General features: G+C 42.3%; 1 protein-coding gene across 1 annotated transcript in view; it reads right to left on the bottom strand.

Annotated features, from left to right (window-relative positions):
• Positions 1 to 934: 934 nt before the first annotated feature.
• Positions 935 to 25511, bottom strand: part of traf4a (tnf receptor-associated factor 4a) — a 39460-nt gene continuing 14883 nt past the window's right edge. Inside the window, exons 2-7 of the mRNA XM_069712342.1 lie at positions 12286 to 12337; positions 8686 to 8790; positions 8393 to 8554; positions 6714 to 6875; positions 5482 to 5637; positions 935 to 4396 (exon numbers count right to left, since the gene is read on the bottom strand). Of these exons, the coding sequence (XP_069568443.1) occupies positions 3764 to 4396; positions 5482 to 5637; positions 6714 to 6875; positions 8393 to 8554; positions 8686 to 8790; positions 12286 to 12337 (1270 nt within the window). The 3' untranslated portion in view covers positions 935 to 3763. The remainder of the gene's footprint in view (positions 4397 to 5481; positions 5638 to 6713; positions 6876 to 8392; positions 8555 to 8685; positions 8791 to 12285; positions 12338 to 25511) is intronic.

The following is a 25511-nucleotide window of genomic DNA, read 5'->3' as shown; positions in this document are numbered from 1 at the left end:
TGTCGACATACCTGTCTGAGTTGCGTGCGCTGCAGTTACTGGAGATTTCCCTGTGCAGAGCCTTTATCTACAGTCAGTGGTGCAGAGCCGGCTAGCCAGCGTGTACTGACAGCATGTGAGGCGTTTAGGGACCATCGGTAAGGTTGACAGTCTGATGATAGCTTCTCTGTGAGGCATTTAAGGACTACTGGTAAATTATAGGGTCTAGCATCGTAGTGTCTTGCCATGGCTTGCCTGTGAAGCGTTTAGGGAACATCTGTTAATTGTAGCTGCAAAAAACAAAAAAAAAAAAAATCTGCAATGCATCCCCTATCTATAAAATCAATGAAAACAAAAAAGTTATTGTGTGGTGTGTAATTCAAGTTTATTTTGGGTTCTTATAAAATTGGAATAAAAGAAGTAGCGTTCATGAACATTTTTGAACAACACCCAGCCATTTTTCAATATTAATGAGCAGAGAAAACAGGACGGAGAGCTTTACTATAAGTGAATGTTAAGATTATCACTATAGCCTTTTAGTATCATTAATCCTTAATATCAATAATATATATTTAATCAATAATTCAGTGGTGTTTGGCTAATGAGCGGCTGATTCAGGAAAACAGCTTCCTTGATCCAAAATGAATAATTCTCCATCCGCGTTAAAGCTGGGGTGTTTTTTTTTTTTTTTCTTTTAGGAGTCATAATAACCTTTCAGTATATTATAATTCAAGTGATGTGAGAGAGCAACTGCCCCGAGGGCATGCTGGAGACTTAAAGCAAATCATGGGTCATTTCAGAGAGAGGGTGTTCTTATTGGCTGCTACACAAATGCAGTTGTGCGCACGTCCCTTCAAATATTTAGTCTGATTCAAAAGCAGAAAATAATTGATCTCCAGCATTGGCAACAACTGCTTTCGCTGCAAAACAACCTCAAAAAGACTCGTAAAAGATATCAATTTTGTCAGATTTAATACAGTGAATAAAAAGGATGGACAGTTTCTCTTTCTTTCGTACAGCACAAAATGCAAACGTGTAAAATAACTATAATATATGGTATTTTATTTCAGTTAAGAAATTGACAAGCACTCATCAATCAACATATTAAAACATCTGCGCCATCGGTGCAAACTCACATGACGGCTCCTTAAAATAAATACTTTTAAGAGGAAATAATACAGACAGAATATGTGAGGCTCAAACCACACAGACAAACAAATTATCCAAATGTCCAAGAGACGAGAAGGTATGAAAAATTCCCAAAGTCAACCCCGACTCTCCAACGAAAAGTGTTTGTATAAAACAGCAAAGTACTTTTAAAAATACAGAATCTTACAAAAAGTTGTATCTTCTCACTGCTTTAAATCACTGTAAAATATCAGCTGGTATTATGACAAGAAATCAGCATTTTTTTTTTCCATGTAAAGTAATAAAAAGACAGAATGTGCCTCTGCATTTTTACATTAGTATTCACATAAGTCATGAGTGAACTGTATCGTCAAAGTCCTCCACTCTTCTGATAGTGCTGCGATGGAGACAGGTGTATAGCGCAGGGCTGCTCCTCATTATCGTGTCGAACTGAAGATAGACGGTGGCCATGGTAACAAACAAGGTGCATGGAGTCTCGAGACACCCACGTATGTGCACAGACCATGTCATTAGCCACCTTTCCAAACAGCCTCCAAACGCCAGCCATGCCCCGGCTACTTAATACAACACACTTCACAGCCAAATATTCATTGTCTTTATGGGTTATATAACTGACAGTGTTCACATTTTCTGTATATAAAAACGTAAAACAAAACAAAAAAAACATTAAAAAAAAAACTATTCTTTATGACAATTTGTCAACTTTCAAATGGTCCAAAGAAAAAGAGACAAAACAGCCATCAACGGAAGAGGATTTCAAGAATACAGGTTACAGTACAAAAAAAGTGATCCAGGTGGTCGCACATGAAGCATGCATGTGTTTATGTTGCCCTGCTCACCCCGAAAACCCTCATGCGAAGACATAACTGTATATAAAAAGGCCACATGGCTTTTCCTTCACTATTAGATGCACGAGTACTCTGACAACTGACCTCTTTATCTGCTCTGCTCATCCAAAGACCGACAGAAGGTACTTAGTTTTTTCCTTCTTGGTAGACTCCCCAATGGACGTGAAGCCTCGTAGGGTCACTACGAACTATGTAGTACCATTTTATTTTTTAAAGCAGCCTTGGTTTAGCTTAACTGTTTTTAATCGCATGGCTTTAAAGGTAAAAGTTGTTGGGAGTGAGATGAGAAGATTGATACTACTCTCGTGTATTTCTGTTACACTTAAAGTTACTGCTGTTAGCTTAGCTTAACTTAGGTTAAAGACAGGAAACCGTCAGAAAGAGCCAGCCAGGCTCTGTCTAAAGGTTGTTGTATTGATTTAGTCAATGACCTTTACTGGTAGGTAGAGCTGCCAAAAATATGAAATTTTAGTTAATGAATAATTGCTATAGAAATAAATCTTCTGTTTTACTTTGCTCGCCACCTTTTTGCTTAAAATCCGACCCATCGGCTCCTTCAAGTTATCGCCACGCCTTTTTCATTTGGCTTTAAACCAAAATGTTCCCACAGTAGACTTGCGGTGTTTCACTTTGCAACTAAATCCATAATATCAACAGATACTCATCGAAATGTGGGTCGATTGAATATTAGAAGTTAGGCGCCTTGAGATGAACAGCTGGTGGTGCTAATTTTCCACTAGTGTCATGAAACCAGAGCAGAAGAAGGAGGTACAATGATATTACATCATGAACAGAGCACCAGTCAAACCTGAAAAGGTGGAAAACTCGTGACAGAAATGTGACGTTTCTGTTAGTGTCACCCGGCTGTTTTTATACAGATGAATGGAAATGATTGTAACGATTATGCAAAATGATTGCAGTCGGCCTAAATATTTGCAAACAGGCTATTAAGTCAAAATAATTGTGGGAGGTCTACTGGTAGATGGATTTTGATTCCCTTTAACGGAGCCATTACCAGTTTTGAATGCTACGCTAAGCCGACAAGTTGTAGTTTTTGCTGGTATCGATCTTCTCGTTTACATATTCTTCACAAATCAAACTGTTCCATTAAAACATGACCAATATTTGAGCTGCAAGTTTCTCACCTGAAAACACTGATTTGTTTGTGTGTACACGAACCTCACAGGGAGTTCTTACCGGGGCCTGTGTGTTTGTTGAGGGATCAGTAAACTGTATGAGCATGTAAACAAAAGGCAGTTGGGCTTGAGCTTGATTCTGCTGAGCTCTCTCTTCTTTAGATCCGCCCGGATAAAATGAGACATCTCTTTAACAGCTTCTAACTCTCTCTCTTCCTACTCCAAGTGCAGCAGCTTAGTGAAGCCCATTACCCTTATTTTTATATCTTTTTCCATAATCTTTAACATTTGTACTGCGGAAACAACAACAAAAGTATAACTTAAGATAAACTCTCTAGGCACTGTTTGATTTCCAAGGCTTTTTGTTGTAGACTGTGATAAAAGGTCAACAAACCGATAGAAAAAAAATGAACATAAAGAAACACCAGAGAGTGTTGGCTCTGCAGACCAAACACTTTCTCCTCTTGTGATATATCCAGGTCCTCCAATCAGCACGCACGCCAGACAGACTCACTACAAGCTCTGTGGTGAAGAGGCTGTAAGGGCAGAAAGTATCTAAAGGGTAAGTGTGTAGAATTTGTCAAGGTTAAGTATCTATTCCAGTCTTTACCCCATCTTTCTCCTTCATTAACAGAAAACAAAAGTCGGATCTTAGGCCATTATCTTCTGGGGAATCTCTATAGAAGCCTTGATAAAGATGCAGTTGTCTCGAATGTAGTTCCTCTTCTTGATCTCCTCGTGCGAGATGAACTTGGGGTAACCGAAGCCCAGGGTGCTCTCGTCCAGCGAGTTGCGGCTGCTGCTGGGTTTCTGGAAGTTCTTCCAGTTGGGGTCGGGGTTGAAGGTCTCCGTGATGTGCTGGGGTTTGGAGAGCGACGGGTCGCTCTGGTCCAGGATGGAGAAGGTCACCTTATAGGAGAAGGGCCACTCCAGCAGGTTGTCGTATTCTCCGGGCAGCACGCGGATGTAGACGGAGAGGTGGGAGCCCTCGCCGCTGCCGTTGCCGTTCAGGAAGGCCGACACCTGCAGCTTGTAGCCGTAGCGGTGGGTGTAGAAGGGCGGGCTGAAGAACTCGTGGTTGCTTCGGAGTTTGGCCTCCTGGAGTTTGCGGGAGTAGTCGCTGAGTTTCCAGATGAGCACGCCGTCGTGGCTGACAGACAGCTCCTCCATCTCCCTCCGCAGCTCCAGGATCTCCTGCCGCTGGCGACCCACCAGGTTGCACATCATAGTCAGGTGGGACTTAGTGGTGTCTTCCAGGTGACGACCGATAGCCAGTTTGGGGCACTGCAGAGAGGTAGCAGGGGGATGTGTTATACATACAGAGTTTTACAGCTATGTAGTAACACAAAGTTTAATCTGTTTATGTCTCTGCATTCTGTATTTGGATTAACACCAGATGGCTTGTTGGTGCCTACAGAAGCAGGTGTTGGTCGTCTTTATTGCTTCATTTTCGTGTTTAATCGTTTTCTACTATCGTTATTACTTCATTTAGCTGCCAATGAAATACACAAAACCTTCAATTTGACCATGAATCAACCCAAAAAGATTAGTCAACCCACCTTCAAAAAAAGAAAACACCAAGTCTAAACAGAAATTCTTTAGAAACTGGAGGTTGTGAATATAATGAGAAAGAGGCCGAGATGAGTGTGAAGTCTGTCTTTGCGTTGTGTTTCGGATAAAATTGAGAAATGATATTAATGGTGCACAATAGTTCATGTGTTCGTACATTGTAAAAGAAAGAGGCTGTTCAGATGAAAGACACAAGAAGAAAATCGGAAAAGCTCTTTCTACCGTACTCCTCAGTTTTTTTTGTACGAAACATTCAAACCTATCTGTCTATCAGTGTTTTCAGCTCATACAACCACCTAAAATCAATAACAAAATGATAAACATTGAAATGGATCATCAGTCTGCTGATGTAGAAACATGTTTTTGCTTCCCATCAGGCCATCTGTAAATATTACACATCAAGCTCTCCAGATGCTTTGCAAGTCTCAATAGAGCACCGAGCCAACAACACTGAGTTTAATGCTCATCTGTTGCTCTTCCTCGACCGCGTCCGCATTTCCACAAATTGATGCGAGTTTTAAAAATAGACAGAAATGTGCTGTCAGAGTGAGGAAGTGCTCCACTCATTAAAATAGAGCCTACGGGCTCAGCGCTATATGTTTGAAAAGAGGAAAATCTTTACTTTGAACCAAGTGGCCAAGGACAAGAAGAAAATATCACCAAAAAAAAGAAAGAAAAAAAAAAGCACGTGAACAACAAAGAAGAACAAGCTTGGCGAACAATTAGCTTATATCAATAGTGGTGTTAACAGGGAAATTCCTTCAGAGGCAGAGAGGTTAAGTGATGCAGGTCAGCCTTACTCTGTGTTTGCAGCCGGCGTCTTTGAAGGGGCAGAGGATGAGCGCGCTGCCGCAGTTGTCCTTCACGTGGTTGGCCAGGTCCTCGCGGGCGATGTTGGGTGTGCCGCACTGGTTCGGGCACTGGACAGGGAAGCGAGGGCAGTGATACTGGTGGTTCTGCAGAGGACAGCGAGAGCGATGGGAACAAAGGCGGCACAGCGGGGTCGCAAATTAATGGCCGTACAAGAAAAAGATGTCCTTGAAAGTTCAAAAACATACATGTGGGTTTAAAAATGAGGCAGCAGAAATAGAGCAGAACAAAATATCAAAGACATACAGTCATGTATCCTGAAGCCACAGAAAACAAGTCATTTTTATGATTCTTGCTTCTTAAATGAAAGGATTTGTTCCCTTTTCTTTTCTTATATAATAGTAAATTTAAAATCCTCAGGTTGTAGACAACTGACTGAACGAGTGAGGCTGTTTGAAAAGATCTCCCGGGGGTCTGGGAAATTGTGACGGGCACTTCTATCAACTTCTGATGTTTTCCAGACAAAACGATTATTGATTGATTTTTTTTCTTTAATAATCAAATAACCATTTAATTTATAAAAAATGACTGAAAATTTAATAAAAGTGTTAAAATTATGAAAGTTGTGTTTTCACATCTATTTTGCTTCATTGACAATCCAAAACTCAAAAGTATTCGATTTAAAATAATATAAAGGGTTTGAAAACAGCATTTCGTTGGCATATTTGCTGAAATTATTATCTGAAATTCAAAATATTGACCTTTTTCTGACTAAATGGTGACAAAAATGACAGACACCTTAAATATAACCAACTAAACAGTAAATATTCAGTGTTTGTCTGCCAAAAACATCTGAAAAAGTGTCTCTCCAACTCTTGTTGCAAAGATGCGTTCATTCCATTTTGGGCTAAAAATGTGGAAGAGCGACACTGACTCCTCAGCCTCTGGCCAGATGTGTGCAACGGCAGGTGCCGCAGCTCGCACAAACATCCAGCTGCCGCAAGACCGAGACACCACGAATGGACACAAGCTACAGTAGGTTTTCTACGCGTCATCTCGCTCTACTGAGGCCCGAAGCTGTCCGAGTCACACGGAGGATGAACGACAGGCGCAGTGATGCTGACAGGACAGAAACTACGTCTGCACTTCATCGTGAGAAATATAAAAGTAGAGATTTGCGGAAACTAAGAGCGTATGGTCGTGAACTTTGTATGAAACGGACCTGGATGGTGTCAAAGACGAACTCCTTGCCGCAGTACTTGCAGGGCTGCGTGCGTTTGGGACACTCGGCCATGCTGTGTTGGGACAGCAGACGACGCATCATCCTCGCCCCGCACTTGTTCTCACAGTAAACGCTCTCCTGAGGACACACGCCCTGGTGGTTCTGGGACAGAAAGAAAACACACGGTTACACCTCAGAGCAGGATTATGAAGCCAGTTCAAGCTACGAATAGGTATGTTTCTATGATCAAAACCATATTTTAAATAAAAAGCCGAAAAGAACACATCTGCATCTCATCTGGAAGATACATCTCATTCCAAGATGTTCACTGATCATATCTAAAGGTTTATCTAAAGCGAATGATGTCAAACCTCTTAAAATTATACTAAATCATTAGTATAATGTTTTTTTTTTTTTTTGGCCTAAATTATTTTACACAACCTCAGTTTAGTTTCAGTTCAAATAAATGCACCATAAACATAAAATGAGTAGGTACAGCAGCCAACAACAAACTAACCAGACTGCAGGCGAGTATGACTTGTTTCCTAAATCAGATCTTTAGGACAGACTGTCTGCACTGTCGATTGGAAGTGAGCGGATTGGATTTGGTGTGTCCAGACATCACCAACCTATCCGCATGGGTTGCTGTGGTAACGTTGTACGCATAGCTACGCTGGTGATGTGGCTTTCCAACGTGAAAGCAAAGGGCCAGCAGACAATTTATTTCGGTATCTGTCCACGGACTGTTGTTGTTCTCGTCGTCCTTCATCGCGCCAAAATCTACATTTTCTGATAGCTCTGCTAGCGGTGGCATAAACTCTGCTCACTCTGTTACTAGAAAAAATGACGTCGTCATTGTGTGTCGCAAGAATTCCAATAAGAGCAAGCAGAACTTCTTGATTACAGAAATCTGATTGGGATCGCAGTTTAGACCACCTACAACAAACTTTGTTTCGTTTTGTTTTTCCAAAAATTGCAATTCATGAGGTTTTTTTTAATCATCTAGACTTTGAAAAAAATCCATCCTGATACAATATGGGTGTGACAAAACACGGACTTGGGTGGGCAAATTTGAACAAGGACTACAACAGTGTCCAACAGGAAAAAGCTATTTTGAGCGCTCACTATTGGAGGAGGAAGCTTTGTTTTACCTATGTTTTGTGATTAGTATTTTTTTATGGAATACACTGTTTGGATACTAGTCCAAAATTAAGTGAAAATGTTTTTAGCAACTCAACAAACCCACTGTAACCACTGAGCACATAAGGCCTCCAGGAAGTTAAGGGAAATCCCGTAGAAGATCGAATCCTTACGAATGACATATACATATACATAACATATACTGGGTAAGGGAAAAGGTGAGTTAAAGCCCCTGTAGCTGTGTGCAGCAGAGTAAACAGAGGAGGGGCAGGCTGGCAGGAATGACTGAGGTGTTACTGAGGAAGGCTCACTGAGGGAAACACTTTTAGTATGAAAGACACAGTCAAGTTTAGTTCCTTCTGCCAACACGCGTGTTATTTCAACACTCTGAATGTGCTGACATGTCACGTGTGCATTCGTTTTGCTTGCTCCTTTTCACAAAGACCCATTTCATACAGGCACGGAAATTGAGTGTCGTCACTGCGGGTTAGTTTACATCCACCCTCTGGGTTGTAACAAGGAAGAAAAAAGGTGCTTACCTCGTAGGCTTCACCGGTGAACTCGCTGCCACAGAACTCACACTTGACCTTGCGCTTGGGGCAGTCGTGCTGCAGGTGGTCGGGCAAGTCGCGGCGCGTCAGCTTGACCGAGCAGCGGTTGGGGCAGGGTATCACATTGAAGGCGCAGGTGGAGAAGTGGCCCTGAGGGAGACACGGCGACACGTCATCAGACTCACCCAAATGTCGCTGAGCCAGGTCAGGATACGAGAGGAGGAGGAAGAGGAGGAGGAGGAGGCAGAAACGAGATGAAGGGAAAGAGAGAAGCTCCTCACCTGCAGCTGCTTCATCTGGCCGGTCCAGCGGCAGCCCTCCTCGCTGTGGATGCAGCGGATGGGCAGCGCCAGGATCTGCTGCTCCAGCTCCGGGTCCGGGTAGATCTGAAGATGACAAGCAGGGTGAGGTCAGCGGACCAGATCCGGAGACACCGAGAGTGGCAGCTGAAAACTGGAACATATTACTCTGATCCAGCAAAAGTGTGTCTCACATCTGACTCAATGGGTGATTTTGAGTATGCAGATAAACTTAAGGATTAAATCTACATGTCATTAAACAGACCAAATAAATCCATTGGTTTAGCGGAAAAGGCTCTTTTGACAGCAATGAAAGCTGTCGGCATTAACAAACTACTTTCGTACAACTAAACCACAATCCTCCATGTTACAAGCCCCCTATTGAGGAACTGTAGCACATAGATAATATAACACCAAATCACCAGCTTCTTCCTCAGTACCATAAACCTTCATTTATCCTTAAAACTATTAAAAACACTTCAAAAAGTCACCTAATTACACTGAGTCACATGATCCTTCACTACAACAAATATGGCCACTGCAGCTATTTTGAGTCAATCCCACATACGCTGTCCGGCTGCTGCAAGTACTCCCTACAGCGCAAAATATGTACCAATCCGCAGCTAAAAAAAGTCCCCAACAAATTCTCCATTTCCTGTTTGAGTAAAATTTGCTAAAAACTTCAGGGCCAGCTGTTTTAGGAGATTAAATAGTTAAGTTCAAAAGAACCACAGTGAGCCGCAGGCAGTAAAACAAAAAGTCAGATGGGCTTTCAGAGGGAATTTTATTTGTTTATTTTTCCAAATTAGCTTTTTTTTTTCCCATTTCTCTGCTGCTCTTTTTCTGACTGTCTCATTTTAAGAAAGTATTTTCATATTTTTGTTTTAGTAGAGACCGTATGTACCTCATAAAGTGATTCAATTCTCCGTCTTTCTTTGGGGAAGTTAATAAAAAAAATGTTTGAACATCAGTATCTATAAATCCAATTTTAATTCTTTATAGAGACACATTTTTTGATGTTCGGATACTCGTTTAGACCGAGCACTGGCGCCGGTTTAACCACGTTTAACCAAATACAAACATAAATAAGGCAGTTGTTTTATTAGCTGCTCCCAGTCACACAGAGTGGAGGCCGGTATTGAAAGAAAAGCAAATAAGCTTATTTTTCAAAAGGAGTAAATGTTGAGCTACAGGAGGAAACCCTCATCAAACTGGAGCACTGTGACTCGAGCCAGCCACTGCAGTGATAATGAGCAAGTTCACGGGTTTATAGGACATTTGAGAAAGACGGGGAGAGACGGGCACGAAGCAGAGGAAAAGATTTATTCATCCTCGGTCACTGAGCGATAAGGATGAGTCCGTTTTCTGCCCAACACCCCAAATCCTTCCCTACAGTACGCTGGCCTGAGGATTTACTGCTCTGCTCTGCCATCTCCATCCCCCACGCCGTCACACGACCACAGCACTGGTCAAACAAGAAAAGCCACTTCCTCAAAATGTCACAATAGCCCTTGAACAAATAACAGCTCAGTAACAGCCCGACTGCTCTCGCGTGCCTCTGCACTCAAACATGGCTAGCCATCGCAGTTGAGTTAAAAATGTATTTGGAAAATCAACTACAATAAAACATTCGACTTATCTCCCTCACTGCTTGTAGCTGCTCTGTGAGGAGAGAGAAGCCCCTGCAAGACTAAATATGTATAATAAAGCATGTCTGTTAAATGTGCTCTGAAGCACAGATTTATAAGTGCTGCACTCCACTTCTACAGATGGAGCAGACAGTATTTTGCTGCCATAATCACATTCTCCAAGGAGAAACAAAGAGGAAAAAAAAAAAAATCCTCTAAAGCAAACTGAAACACTCTCGCATTGTTCCAGTCTTAGAATCAGCAGGGAGACGGCAATAATGACCTTTTAATAACTTAGTCCCAGGCAGATGAGAGGGGGGTGGGGGGGGTAAGCTCTTGTGAGCGCCAACTTGGGGGTTTATTCTATCTGCTGCAGCAATTGTTGGCCTCACACTACTACTACAGCAGGAGCAGTGCAATCCTTTAATGACTGCGACGCCGTTGTTCCGCGGGAGCCAGGTGGTGTTTGTGCACGTTTTCGAGGGACAGTGTGCAGCGAACGTTACAATAACCCTGACAGGAGACCACCAGGGTGGGGTAATTTGCCGGCAACTGGGAGCCTGTAGAGTCTTGGTAAATAACAACGTCTGACAGGTGTGCCATGAGCACATCCTTCCCCCGGGGGAGTCCCTGCTATTGCAGGCGCCTTCGTCGCTCTCGGCACAGCATGCAGACCTGCACTGCTGCCCCGCTGATCCTGCTGCAGCTCGCAGTCTGAGAGTATCAGCTTCATTACATCGCTGATGTTTGCACTCAAACACAAGCTTTTATAGAGTGCCACCTTTTCCTCCTTGAATCTAAAATATGATTTTTTTTTTTTTGGTGGGTTTGGACAAGGTTCAGGTGCTCTTGCATGAATTTGTGAAGACGGCCCACTGGTTGTGTTGTTGGTGTTTTAATGACTAATTAACGCTGATGCTACAAACTGCACGGGAGACTTTTAAACTCCAAAAGCTGCGCAGAAGATGACAATCCTTTCCCTTCCCTTATCTTTGTCTTGCAGTCTCTCACTTTGCAATGGGGATAACACACGAGAGAGACATCCTCTGACTCTGAGTACAGTTAGTCATTAACCCCCCCCCCCCTCCCCCCAGAGCACAATCTGATTAACTGCATTTATAGGTCATTTGAAGTTTCTTTCTTCTTCTGGACAGGGAGAGATTTATTGATGGGGTGAAAAAAACATAGTGGATTTCATACATTATCCTCTGTAATAAAATAAAACACAACCTTTGACTATGGGTTGAGATAAGGATTTCTGCCTTTATGTTTTCCGGACATTCACTGCAACAAATGTTCAGTTTTTATCGTAACATTAGAAATTCAAATTCATCATTAGCATCTTACATCCTCCTTTTCTTTTAGACCTGGTTGGACCAGTTTATTTCCATTTTGCAGCACCTGTATGTTAACTTCTTTAATTTTTAACAATGTTATATTTTGAATGCTTCTCACTGGCTTACTGTTTTATTTTGTGTTTTACTTCTAAATTGTTCAGGTCTTTTAACTATTTTATCATTTTTACATTCGCAGCTGTACTTTTAGTTTGATGATAATTAGCAAGTGTCAGTGTGATAAAATGCTACACAAAGATGGTGATTACGATTAATATAAAATCTGATTAAAATAAGCATGCGAATATGATACAGCCAAATTTGACATTATACCTGCTAAACATCATCACATTAGCATAGCCATTATGAGCAGGTTACAAAGCTCAGGACGTGGGTTTAAATGAGCTAATTTAAAGATGGCTAATATGGAAAACATGACCTGTGAGCATTGTCACTGTTAGTATTTTAGCATTGGGAAAGTTAGCATTAAGCTGAAAAAAAGAGTCGCTGGCATGATTGTAGACATTTAATCTTGTAATTGTTTACTCCGTTGTCACATTGGCCTTCGGTCTGGGATCAGGAGTGGATCACACTGTGCTGTTTCGGAGTGACAGTCGTACCTTGGCATAGTCTAATGGCAGCTGATCCTCTGGACACTTGAAGACGCCCTCACTGCAACAAAAAAACAAAACAGAAGAGTTTTGTTATTATTTTGAGTCACAGGACAAACAAGTTTAGAAGCATCTCAACAAGAACAATGAGGCATTTTTAAATCCCACTGAGCGAGATGACCGACTCGGACTTTCAACCCCGTCTAAAAGGCTCTTCTCTGACAGTCTGTGCGAGCAGCGCTGCGATGCCCTGAGTTTTAAACTGTCTCTTCAAACTCTCTCTTAATCTGAGAAGTTGTCTGACTCATCACGCCGTATGACGTACAAACACGCACTCGCGTGCACGACGGAGTCAGATCCGTGAGCCACTTTAACTGACATTGGGCTCTTTTATCCTCAGAGGATACGTCTGCACAGATTTATATTACTGCAGCGGACAAAACTACGAGCTGAAGTCAGGTTCAAAGCGAAGAGTGGTTAATTTTTTGCCCTCGTATCGCAGCCTAGATAACAAGGTGCTTGTTTCAACAGGCTTCTATTTTCCTCAGAATAAAGCAGAGCAAACACCGCCTCCATGCTCGAGGCTCTTCCTCAGGGAAAAGACGATTTGCTGATCTGCCAGTGCAAGTTTTTATTCTTTTACACACTTTTCCCCTGTAGTGGTTAAACCCAAAATAAAACGTGAACTCTTGTTTTACTGCAGGCTCCCCCCCTTGCAGTTTTTGTGGCGCCATCAGCAGCCCATTTTAGGGGCCAGATGAGCGAGTGCCACAGCTCGTTAGGGCAGCCTTCTCCCGACGTCCCAACCCTGACGTCGTCATGAAATATTCACATTTGTAAACAATGGAGGCAGCAGCCACTTGAGGTGAGCTGCTGCACAACATCGAGGCTCCCAGCTGCACACAAACGCATCCAGACACACACTTATAAAAAAAAAAAAAAAAAAAAACCACAGAAAAAGGCAATCGGTGGCTTATCTCCGGAGACGTCAGCCGTGTTACGATCGTCTGGAGCCTCCCTGCTGTGTCTGGATCACACATGCTCTCATCAGACTGGAGGGTGTTTTGTTCAGAAGTCATAGCCCTGAGGCTTGATCTGACCCCCTGTGAAAAGATGCCTCTCATGACCCCCCACTATGCCTAAATCATGTTTAAACTAATTAAGGGACAACAGCGCACAAACAGTAAGTCCTTATGCCTTTTAGTGCTTTAATTTGGTTCTCAATGTCACCTGACTGCATCTCCCGGAGGCACAGGGACATGTGACAGGACGGGAGTGCATGTGCAAATTCACCCCGTCTACCCAGCTGCACACAGTGAGCTGAGAGGGGGATGGGAGCAGAGGTTAGGCCTGAGAGCCAGGGAGGGTTAATGAAACGGGAGGGAGGGGGGGGTTAATGCATGACGAGACAGCAGTAATTCTCCTCCATTAGGGTCACTGTGTCAGCAGCGAGCTGGAGACCAATTAACAAGCCACAATGAACAGTAAAACGGGGTCAATCGATTAGAGGCTGGGCGAGCCGAGTCAGCATCTCGCGTGGTGGGGACATCATTTACAGTGCTCATCGTCATCACCGAGACATCGGTCCCACAAACGTAAAGCAAGAGGAGATGGGAAGCGACAGTATCTCCGCTCTGCACAGGGGGTCTGCAGGCTCGGGCACGGGGACAGCCAGAGGCCCCGTCCAGCTCGGGCCCCGCATCTGACACACAGAGAGGCAGACAGGCGAAAAGAGCCTAGTCACAGACTGTCAGGATAATTCCTCTCCCGGTCGCAGAGAAGCTCCCGCAGCCATACATTCATGTGTTCGGGCCCCACTTGTGATAATACCGCTCGACTCTCTCGGCCGTTCGCGAGTCGTCCTCGCTGACGCTTTGTGACAGCACATTAGCAGTGAAAGGTAGAGCCGACGCGTAACGCAGCTCCGCTTCGATTCCATCCATCTTCTCGGCCCAACAATTTCAACAAGGGAAGACTTTCTAAAAGAGACCAATGCATTACCGATCTATTGCTGTGTTTTTTTGTTGTTAAATATTTTATCTAAAAAGTGTAAAAATGCTCTGACAGACTCCGGGATCCCAGTTGGAAAAAAAAAAAAAAAAAATCCAACGTAGATATTCACTTTTCAATCATTAAGATATGCAGTAAAATACTCATTACTTAAAAAGCTGGGTCCAGTAAGTGTTTCTTTATTTTTAGCTACACTAGTGAGACAGCTCTAAATGAGCAAAGTTACCATGCTCAGGCTCTACATTTAGGCAAAAATGTTCAACATTATACTAAACATCAGCATATTGCGACTATCATTATGAGCACATGAACATGCTGGTGCCGTTACAACATTACAACAAAAAAACAAAAGCACAAAGTAAACCCCGATAGAGCTGCTGGTGGGACTCTAATCTCTAATCTCACAGTCGTTGTGAGCCTGTTAGCATTTAGCTTAAAGTTAACCATCACGATCTGCTGCCAAGGCCGTAGACTACAACGGAAATTTGTTTTGCTGTTTGGCGAAATAAATGACTGATTGACTAGACATGGTTTCCAATTCATTTTATTGGAATATACTAACTGATTGATTATTTTCTTACTGCTGCTATTTTATTTTATAAACCGAATGTTATATAGGAGATATGTTTATCTCCAAATTTGGAAGATCAGTCAAATAGTTTCACCTGTTATGCAACAGAGGTCTTTAAGTTCGTTATAGGTAGACGCCATACAAGCTGTACCACCGTCCCACATTGTGCACGTTACAGGCTATTACAGCATATTTATCTTGATCTTTTTTTGAAATGTTCCAATTGTGAAAATCTGATGTCATGACAGCCCTATTGTACACATAATATCAATAGGAATTCATTGTTGGCTACAACCCTAACGTAGTCACTGCTGCGGTTACAAAAAAGCCCAAAAGGAAAGCTTGTTTGTGTACATCCCTGCGAGTGGGGACTTGCACCTCACACACCTCTTTTAAAACGAATGTTTGTGTGTAACGGCTCTCTGAAGAGTCCATAAACAACCAGGGTGAGATACTGAACCACGTTTCAGTGTCGTGTCGGGACGTCACAGGGGAGCAGCTTAACACCGGACCACATACAGTATAATACAATCACCTCATTAAAATTTCATCTCCTCCTTCTGTCTGTTCGCCTGCTCAGCTGCAAAGATGCTCGTGTTTAAATCCACCACCACACATGATCCCATTGCGTTAGCGTGCAGAAAACACATTCCTCCCCTCTGCAGGTGAAACGCACCCCCACCCCACCCCATCCCACCCCTCACCCCCAGTCCGACGCATCACCGCCTCGGACCCGCACTCCCTCAATCCCTCCCCCACTCTAATTGCCCTCTCTCTTCCCTGTCCTCAAATCTTCTTCTCAGGCACAGATTAAACAGCCGTCCATTCAGCCAGCCGATACCAGGAGGACAGCCGTCACAACATGCTTCGTCACTCTGATCACAACTCCTGACGGGCAGACGGTGAGAAGTACAAATCCCTCGGGTTTAATCTCGCAGAGCGGAGGGGTGGTTTTTTTGGTGGTTTTTTTAGGCGACAGCGACCGGCCTGCAGGCCACACACACAGAGAGAGAGAGAGAGAGAGGACATGTTGGTGACAGCCGGCCTCACAAACCAGGGCTGCCGAGTAACCTTGAAACCTGCTCTGTGTTGACTAACAGAGACTCCTAAACAAACCCCTCTGTGTTTGTCGTAGTGGCGGGCCGGGCTGTCGAGACGCACTGAACAAACTCAATCAAAAGCATGAGAGCTTGGGAAAGTTCAAGTCTGTGGCACACCTACAATCTAAACCGACATCTGTCGTTGACTCTGAGAGCATCGGGAGCCTGGACTGAACCCTCCCCGCCCATCCCCACCCTGGAGTCACTGACAATTACATTCATCCTCGTGCTAAACTCTTTTGTCTTTTCAAGTTATGACCAGGCTTAACTTTATATACACAAACAAAACCTTCAATTCCACCAGGGCCCTTTGTGAAGGCTTTGGGTCTCAGGGCTGAAACCAAACTCTCTCCGTTTCCCCGCAGGAAGTTGGGAGAAAACAGGACTTTTGTTTTATCTAATATACAGTTACTATAATCCCCCAAATCCATCTGGTTTTGGGTTTATGTGAGTGAGAAGTAAAAAATTCCTTGATCTTAGCCTTTCATTTGGAACAATAATGGGTGCAGATTCAAGAGACGTTATGAAGTGTGTGACTGTTCAATACAGTTTTACAGTGCTATCTTATGGTTACACTCCAGCTAAACTGACTGATGCATTCAGCGGCTGCTTTTCCTTGATTTGCATTACGAGTTTACATTTTTACGTTTTGAACCATTGTTTGGACAAAAAAAAGGCAGTTATTTTGAGCTGTAGAAAGTTCCTCACTGGCATTTACCGGATTTTCTGCGAGTTAAGGAATGGTTCATCTATCACGAGGTTGCTTTTATTGAACTCTTACAGATTCCCAAGACCCCAGTCAAACACAATGATCCTAAATATACTGTTTAAATGATTAAAATCCATTTGAAAAGTTGGGCTCAATGAATGTTTGCTTTTTTTGGCCACACTACTGACCATGCTTACTTGCAATCAAGTCAAACTGTGAACCATACCTGCTAAACATGACGCATGTTAGTATGCCGTGGCTCTACACACGTTAATGCTAAACTAATCTGGCAAACATGGTCGACATTAGCATATTAGCATTATTATCATGAGAAAATGAGCTGATATTAGTATTTAGCTTAAAGTAAGCCCCCCCAAAAAAGCAGTTACTGGATTTTTTTTTTTTTTTTTTTTTAGTATCATGGTGTTTCACAGACCAAACTTTATATTGATTAATACAAACAATTATACACAGAATAATTAATAAGATGTATTTCTACATTTCTTCTTTCTTCCATGACTTTGTTCTTTATTAGTCTGCTTAAAAGTGAGCTATAACATTAGCTAATGAGCTTTAGAGTGGCTGTTTGGCAGATTTGGACACCCTCTGAGAGCCAGTAGTCTTTATGTGAGTATGTAGTGGTGGACAACAGGTTTGACCAACTATCCTATTACACAGCTCACATAGAAGTCCCTCCACGATGGGCTGACTGTCCACGACAGGCTCACTTTCACACTTGACTTAACTAAGTGATGTCAAACTTAAAGGTATAAATGCTGACTGAATGTAACTATGTGAAGAGATTTAGACCCAGTGTCCCAATTCCACCCTACAGTATTATTTTAATACTTCATGAGGTGTTATGTAATCTGTGCTAATACTCAATGTTGAAGTATGTATTGTATATTTCTACATAAACTGGCATTGAGTGTAGAAGAAGTCGGCGTAAATTATGACATCGACTACCACTTGAATTATGGAAACTTCTCAGAGAAAGCTAAATGTTTTTTTTCCAAAGATTTAACAGTTTATTTGAATGTTTTTGCAGCTCTCTCTGAAGTCGTCTGACCACAAACCACAATTTAGTTTTGAGGAGGAACTTACAGGCATAATTTCTGCTGTAGCAGCAATTTGGGACAATAGGGACAAATGCGCACTTAAAAATAAAGCATATTTAAAGCTTATGTCGACATTTCTCTTCACACCACAGACTTCAAAGTTAGAATTAGTATTGTGATTGTGGCAGCCCAAAGTTGTAAAGCTTTGCTAGTGGCCCCTATAGATACGTCCTGCCTCTCGCCCTCATGACTAGCTGTACTCACACTGTGTCACCTGACTAAACTGGAGTGACGGCGGTGGAGCTGGTTTTTTTTCCACCTGTGAAACCTGATAGACTCCGCCCACGCCTCATACGGCTTTCAGCCAAGCTCTCTGCAGCCCTCTCATTTGTCTGAAAAAGGAGGAGCAGCTCCTACTTTCACAGAAGGTGATGACACACCTGTCCACAGGTGGATGGACAGCTCCTCTTCAGGCGCCGTGTGTGGGACGTCCACACAGCATGATGCTGTGACAGCTGCTTGTGTGGGATATAATACCTACAATATAAGCTGTCCATAGCTGTGGTTTTCTGGAGATTATACTCTGCCACGTTACTAAACGACAGATGAAGACGACAGTCAGCAGATTAATCATCTCTAAAGATAATCAATAGATTCTTCCCTGGTTTTTGCAGTTCTAACATCTGACACAAACAGCAGAATGAGAATATTATGGTTAGTTGTTGAAGTGGTGAAATAATACATAACTGGAAGTGGTTGCTATAGATGTCATCCTCTTACTATCATAACCAGGCCCGGATACCTTTAGAAACTTTCCCTGTAAACAGACGCGAGCCAGATGTCTTGCAGGATCAGAGTCTTATTTCTGTATCACATATTATTGTGCCGTTAAGCAGTGGATACTTTAATCCTCAGAAAAGCATCCTCTTTTCTACTTCATAACACTGTTATGTCCTCTGACCTTCTGTGGATTTTACAGACGTTATATGTGTGTTTAATCATGTCCCCATCCGCTCTCTCCTTACTTTGTGAAGTATACATTTTATCTTTAATCACTGACCATATTTCACCAAACACAAGAGTCATCTGATGAATATTAGTCCAGTGAAATTTAGTGTTTCAGTACTTTGGAGGAGTCATCAGACAGTCAGTAAATTTCAGTTAAATAGAGTTTCTTTATCGTGGTGTATCATCGTAAAAAGCCAAGAAGATTCGGACTAGATTCTTAAAAGGCTGTTAATTCTAGTTTGGTGCAAACATGACCTTATTTTTTTACAGTAGGTTTTTTGACAGGAGCCTGTTTGTTGTGTTTGGTGGGAGCATGAAGTGCACGCTGGTCTAAAACATGACACCTGTAAAATCTTATCCGACTTCCTCTGCAGGTCACTAACAGCCACTGGCAGCTGTTTCATATGAAGTAACAATGGCTGACAGTTTGCAGGTCATGGTCATCAGCAAGGGAGAAATAAATTACATCTGACTCAGCGTCAGACAACCCGAAAAAGACAGGCGGAAAATTAATCCATTTTTAGTGATTCATATTCATGTAAATTCAACTTTTGTTGTAGTTTAAGCTCTCGAATTTCATGCTTCCTTATCCAGAAAAAGACTATTTCTGTTGTGTTGCTTTGCCAAATCAGGAAAAATGATGCAAGTGGAAGAAAGGCACTACTACGGGAGAAAGAGTATGTGTGGGTGGATGTCTGGCCTCCTTCCCTGGCTTCATCTCCTGCGCCCCATGTAACACACTCACTGAGACCAAATGTGGACCAAGATAGAAAAAAACATTTAAAAGGATGGTTTTACTATGAGCTACACCGGCAGCACCGACAAAAATCTGAACAAAAGATAGTACTTTTTGATGCCACTGGGATTTGGTTTCGTGCCTACGCAGAGATAATTTTCTGACCACAGAAACACTGAAGACCAAGACATCTGAGGCCATCCCTGCTCATGCCGTCATCGCTTATGTAATGATATTCATTTCTCCGTGCAGTTCACCTCACCGTGCTGACATTTGTGAGCACAAACCATCTGAGCGAGTTCACACAGCTATAAAGCGTCCAAAGGTTAACAAAATCTCAGTTTGTTTTCCTTAAATGTCAGCTTTGCAGCGGCAAAGGCAACAGATAAAAAAATAAAATTTACTGCCCCAGCTTATTTGACTTCTAATCCAAAAACAACACAATATTTTCTGGTGTTGTCCTTTAAATTTCTTCAGTATCGCAAGAGATTGCTTATTTTTTGCTTTGTATCTGGGCAAAAAAGATAATCTTATGGCACAGGATGCTTCTCTTTAAAATAATTGTGGGTGCTACCAAAGCCATTATTCAAAACACTGGAAAAAAAATTGACCATGTAAACACATGTGGACATGTAGGATGGAACATACGTCAAATACCTTTTTCCTGCACACATATTGTGTTGCCAATGACAATCTGCACATTTACTCTGAATTATCTACAGAAATAACAACAGATTACATTCAAGGCTGTTATTGTTGTTTTTTTCCTAAAAAGACAAATAACAAACAGATCAACTAAAACTGTAAATAGTTGAACTTTTGATGAACATATTTTACAATGAATATTGTAATGTGCCTATTAATATTGTGCAATTCCATTGATAAGCCTGCATTTATACATAATAAATTAACAGAATAACTATACGTTATGTTTTAAATAATTGGTTTATGCTCTTCTTTTGAAAACACACCTACTTCTTCCGGACAGAAATATTCAGTTGCTTGATTGTAAAAGTAGCACAGAGAAGCTCGAGTGGTGAAATCTGACAGTTCGTTTGAATTTGTGTGCAATTAGATGAGCATTACTCATCATGTTGCCAGAGGCGCAGCTTAAACGCACGGCCGTGATAGCAAACCGTGAAGGAAAAGCCACCTGCCGGAGGACAAGCTGGCTACAGAAAGCAAGCGAGAGGAAGGAAGGAAGGAAGGAAGGAAGGATGACTGGATGAATATGGAGGGTCAGAGGGAGGAGGAGGAGCAGCCATCTGCAGGCTGAAGAAAAGCTTGTGTGATGCTATAATCCATCTTTAAGTGTGTGTGAGGAAGGGGAGACGGCGCTCACAAGTAGTTATAATCTCTTTGCACTGTCTCCCACCCATCAGTGCGATCGGGCTTCGACATGGAGGGCAGGGTTAGAACAGGAAATACTAATCCAACGCCTCCACTTTGTTTCTGCTGACTTTATAGATTTATAGCCATCACAAACTTCCTCCTGATATAACTAAATCGGAGACAGTTAAACGCTGTGGTAAATATGACGCTCTCTGTGCAATTAAACTAAACATAAAATGCTTTTACATATTAACTGATGAGTTTTCGAGGTGCTGGTTGAATCTTGTTAACTTTAAACTGAGCCACGTCAGCTGTTCCCCCCCGTTTACAGTCTTTGTGCTACGGGCTGGAGCTTTAGGACTTGAGGTCTACGTTTTAACTCCCACCTGTGATATGATGAGCTTTGGGAACCGCACGCACATATCACATTTCTTGACAAGAGTTAGATGAGAAGATTAATAGGCTACATCTCTTTCGTCTGTAGCGGCTTTTAGCTTAGCTTAGTTTAAGACTGGGAACAGTTTGCCTGCATAAAATGAAATAAAATGTCAATTTGTGTACCAAAGAAACAAAATAGACATTATCATCATTTTAATTTTATGAGATTTGGAGGTGTTTTGCGAACTACAGATATTAACACTGGCTACCTGGGATATTATGAGATTAAAGATATAGTTTGACCTTTTGGGAAACATATGTTTGCGTTCTTTTCAAAAGGAACATATCAATACTTATTTATTTTCTGTTGCAACTGGTTAGCTTAGCTGAGCTCAAGGACTGAAAACAACAAGCATGTCAGAAAACCCTCCTAAACTTTTTATTCGGTGGTGTTTACACCTAAATGTTTGTATGGATAAAACAAAATAGACATGTCATTTAAATAAGTGAGACTTGGTGGTTTGCCGGCTTCACACAAAGCCAGACAAGCGATTTCCCCCCTCTGTTACCTCCATGATCTTTGTGCTAAGCTAAACAGTTGCTGGCTTTTGCCTTCAATTTATGGTACAGGCATGAGTGGTGTAAATCTTCTCATCTAAGTCCTGACGAGGAAGCCAATATTTCCTGATGCTTACCTCTAAAATGCTCAAAATCCCATAAACTTCAGTCTCAGTGATGCAGTTTCAGACTTGCACGGGTTGTTTTTATACCAGGCCTGGCAGGCAATCCAACATATAAAGCAAAAAAATATATAATAGATTGCTGTAGGATCTTTTGTTTTCCTGTTCAATTTCATCCCCCAGATTATACACCGTTTGCAAGAAGTACAGGAAAATCAATCCACTTTCATTAACTACTGCTGATGGTGGTGCAGGGTGGGGGGTTGGGAGAAATCCCATCAATTGCACCGGGAGCTGAGCTCATGCATGTGAGTGCAGTCACCCTCACCCACGCAGCGCACAGCAAAAAAAAAAAAGAAAAGAAAGAAAAAGACCACCACAACGGAGGCATGCCCACACGAACGAGGGCCCGCACTGCGTACATGAAAGGAAAGGAGAGCCTGAAAGGAGACGCTTTACGTTTGATCTGGTTGAAGGTGGTTTGTGGAGGGGCGGGGTGGGTGGAGGACTGCATCTGTATATCAAATGAAAAGTCCTGAGCTTAAACACGTGAGAAGGACCTACTGATCTGTGAAGAGGTGCTAAAAGCTGCCGTCGAGGGTGCAGTAGGTGCCAAACACCTCACTCTCCACTTTACTGCCCTCCGTCACACATTTGTGAAGATTCACATGCTGCGAAAGACCATAGAGATGAAACTGTTATCCAGCAACAAATGGAAGCAATTACATTCTACAAATTTCTCCAGACACGTGTGAAATTTAGCTGCTTTAATCGCAGATGGCGTGGCTAAGTTTAGCTCAGTCTTGAAGGGCAGATTCCTGCTTAAAAGAGCGTTCTTCAGCGCCTTCGTTGGAGGAGCCGCGGCGCTACCACACTCATCTCGTGAAACGCCCGCATTGGACAGGAGGGCTTCCAGATTGCCAAGGCATTGCCTGGCCTATTGAAAGGGGAGCAGCCTGCCAACTGTATGCATATGGCGTTGGAGAGACAGTACCAGACAGAGTCGCCTAATTTTTTCCTTCAAACACCATTAATAAATCATCTATTGGATTCACAATCATCAAGCACAGCATGAAATCGCAGCACTAATGCAGATTAAGTGTGGAAGCTGCAGCGTGCTTCGAGCTATTGTACAAGCTGTCTGTCAAAATAAGAGAGAAGGGATGCTGTGCATTTTCAATCAGTATATGAACTCTGCAATAATAATGTGTGTTACTCAGAAACACACACTGTGACCTTTCAGTTCTAAATATGCACAATTTTCATAACCACGAAGTTTGACATTTTGGGAAACATGCTTGTAGGCAAATAAATATCACTCCTTTTATCATCGCTGTAAACTGTAAAAATACAAATTACCAACACATTTTCACATTTTCGATAGTCCTGGAATTAATCATGTGCACCAAACACTTCAGTCAGAGAACATAATCAAATCTCAGCTTAGAACTGCATGATTCAAATTTTGTAAAAAATAAAATAAAATAAAATAAAAATGTTCTGCTTCTCGGTGCAAACGTGAAGCCTCGAATGAATCGTCCGACCTGTCAAAAAAAAAAATCATTGCATTTTTAACTGAACTGCAGGCTGGAGGTCAGAGGAGGCAGGACGGAGAGTACAGAGGGAGAGACTGTAAAAATGTAAATAGTTCGATATGTACAGCATGTGGAGACACATTTTTTCCAAATATTGATTGGATTTGTGGGCACGTCAAAAAATGTGTATACGAGACTTAAGTTTTGTTAAATTTGTCTAAAAATGAATTAGGAAAGAAATTCAACTTTCCTTTTTTTCTTTTATGATTTATGATATCATGACTTTTTGTAATGCTAATTAAACAAACCAGCACCTGGTGTGGCTTCACATGTAAATAAATAGTTCAATATTTTACACGTGTCTGTTAAATGTGGCTGAAGCAAGAGACTGAAAGGCTGAAAACAGGGAGACAACAGCTTGGCTGGTTTTGTTTCCAAACACAGCTAAAGCTCTCTAATTAACCACTTTATATCTTGTTTGTTTAATCCACACAAAAGTCACTGCACAGAGCCAAGCCTGCTTCCTGTAAAACGAGCCGCTCGCTGTAACGTTTGCTTCATATTAAGCTAAAGTGGGATCAATCTTCTCTCTGCGACTTATTTCTGTAAGTTTCAGAAACGATTTCAGATCTTCTTACGAACGTCTGACTGAGCTCACATATTGCTGATGGTCAGAATATCTGACAGATGGTTGACAGCGAGGTTACGAGGTTAATGCTCACTAAATCCGCAGATAAGCATATTTCTGCATCAAAAAACATTTCACTTTGAACACACTTTCTCTGATTAGTTAGGATACGAGATGTGAAATCAGCCCTTCACATAAATAGTGGATTAACTCGAGATTTAAATGCCAGGACAGTTCCTGCCCCAGCGTCGAGAGGGGAGGTGCAATCCTGAAATAAGAAACCCTCCATCAGTCACGACTGGACCGAGAGTTAATGGAGCGTCTCTGCTTTCCTCCCTCACAGTAACACAGATTAAATCCCACAAGGCATTTGTGTTTAAAAACCATTCAAATAAAAAAATGGATTTTACATACAGGTTTCATGCTTCTTTAACCAATTAAGACGACATGATGAGGTCAGCACAGAGTGAGATAATTAAAGCCTTTGCCTAAATTAAGCGGTGTGGATTTCAGCATGAATTAAGCATCAAAATGTATTTTCAAATTTTTTTTTTTTTTAAATCTGAACTCCTGTGGGAGACTGAAGAGGAATATGCTAGTGAGTTGACCGCCGGCCCTAACAGCACATTATTCCTGCGTAACGACCTCCTTTCTCTCTCCGGTGGGTTTTGTTTTATGAGTTTGACAACCGCCAAGATCAGTTTCACCCAGACAAGAAGCCAAGAGGGACAGTTTAGCTTTAAAGAGAATTTACTCCACGTTTGGCCACCAGAGGCACGACATCAATCAGCGGCCACTTAGAGCTAAAGTTTCACTACTTAGCACCTACAGCCACATGAACTCATGGCAGCAGAGGAAGGGAGGACGAGCTGCTGATTCGCACGCTCTAATCATAAATAACGTTTTATAGCGATTCATGAGAGTTCGCTGCTTTATGGAGTCGACGCTCAGTGCCAAAGCCCACAACAGACAAAGCACTTTTTAATGCACACAGACACCCCCCCCCACCACCACCACCCCCACCCCCCTCACTCCTCCACCCCCGCCACACCACCCCGAAGGAGAGGGCCTCGGAGAAACACAGCTCTCATCACCCTTCAATTAAAACTATTCTTTCACTGCACGCTGGCCGACGCTCCTTTGAAATTATGCGGAGCAAAGTAAACTGTAAACGAAATGAGAGGGGGAAAAAAAACAACAACGCGGTGTCCGCAGCCAGACTGGAACGAACACACGAATGATCAACGAGCAGATTATTTCGTTTAAATTCTGCAATCCAGTCTCCTGCAAGCGACGGCACAGGTGGGCAAGCGTGGCTAATCCCTCCGACCAGCAACAACTCGGGGACAACGGATCGTTTAATTAACCTGCAACTGTTCACTCTGCGCACCGGAAGAGGAAATGAAACGCGACAACCGGCAATCACAACAACAATGCAGCTGTTTTACGTGATTCAGGCTTGGTAGATAGTAAAACATGGGTTTAAATTA

Source organism: Brachyistius frenatus, unplaced genomic scaffold, assembly GCF_029030835.1.
Source record: "Brachyistius frenatus isolate BFR_SWC_R1_liver_20210118 unplaced genomic scaffold, ASM2903083v1 Contig_109, whole genome shotgun sequence".
NCBI classification, from domain to species: Eukaryota; Metazoa; Chordata; class Actinopteri; family Embiotocidae; genus Brachyistius; species Brachyistius frenatus.
The sequence above is the reverse complement of the archived record's forward strand: the minus strand, read 5'-3'. Positions and strand labels throughout refer to the sequence as shown.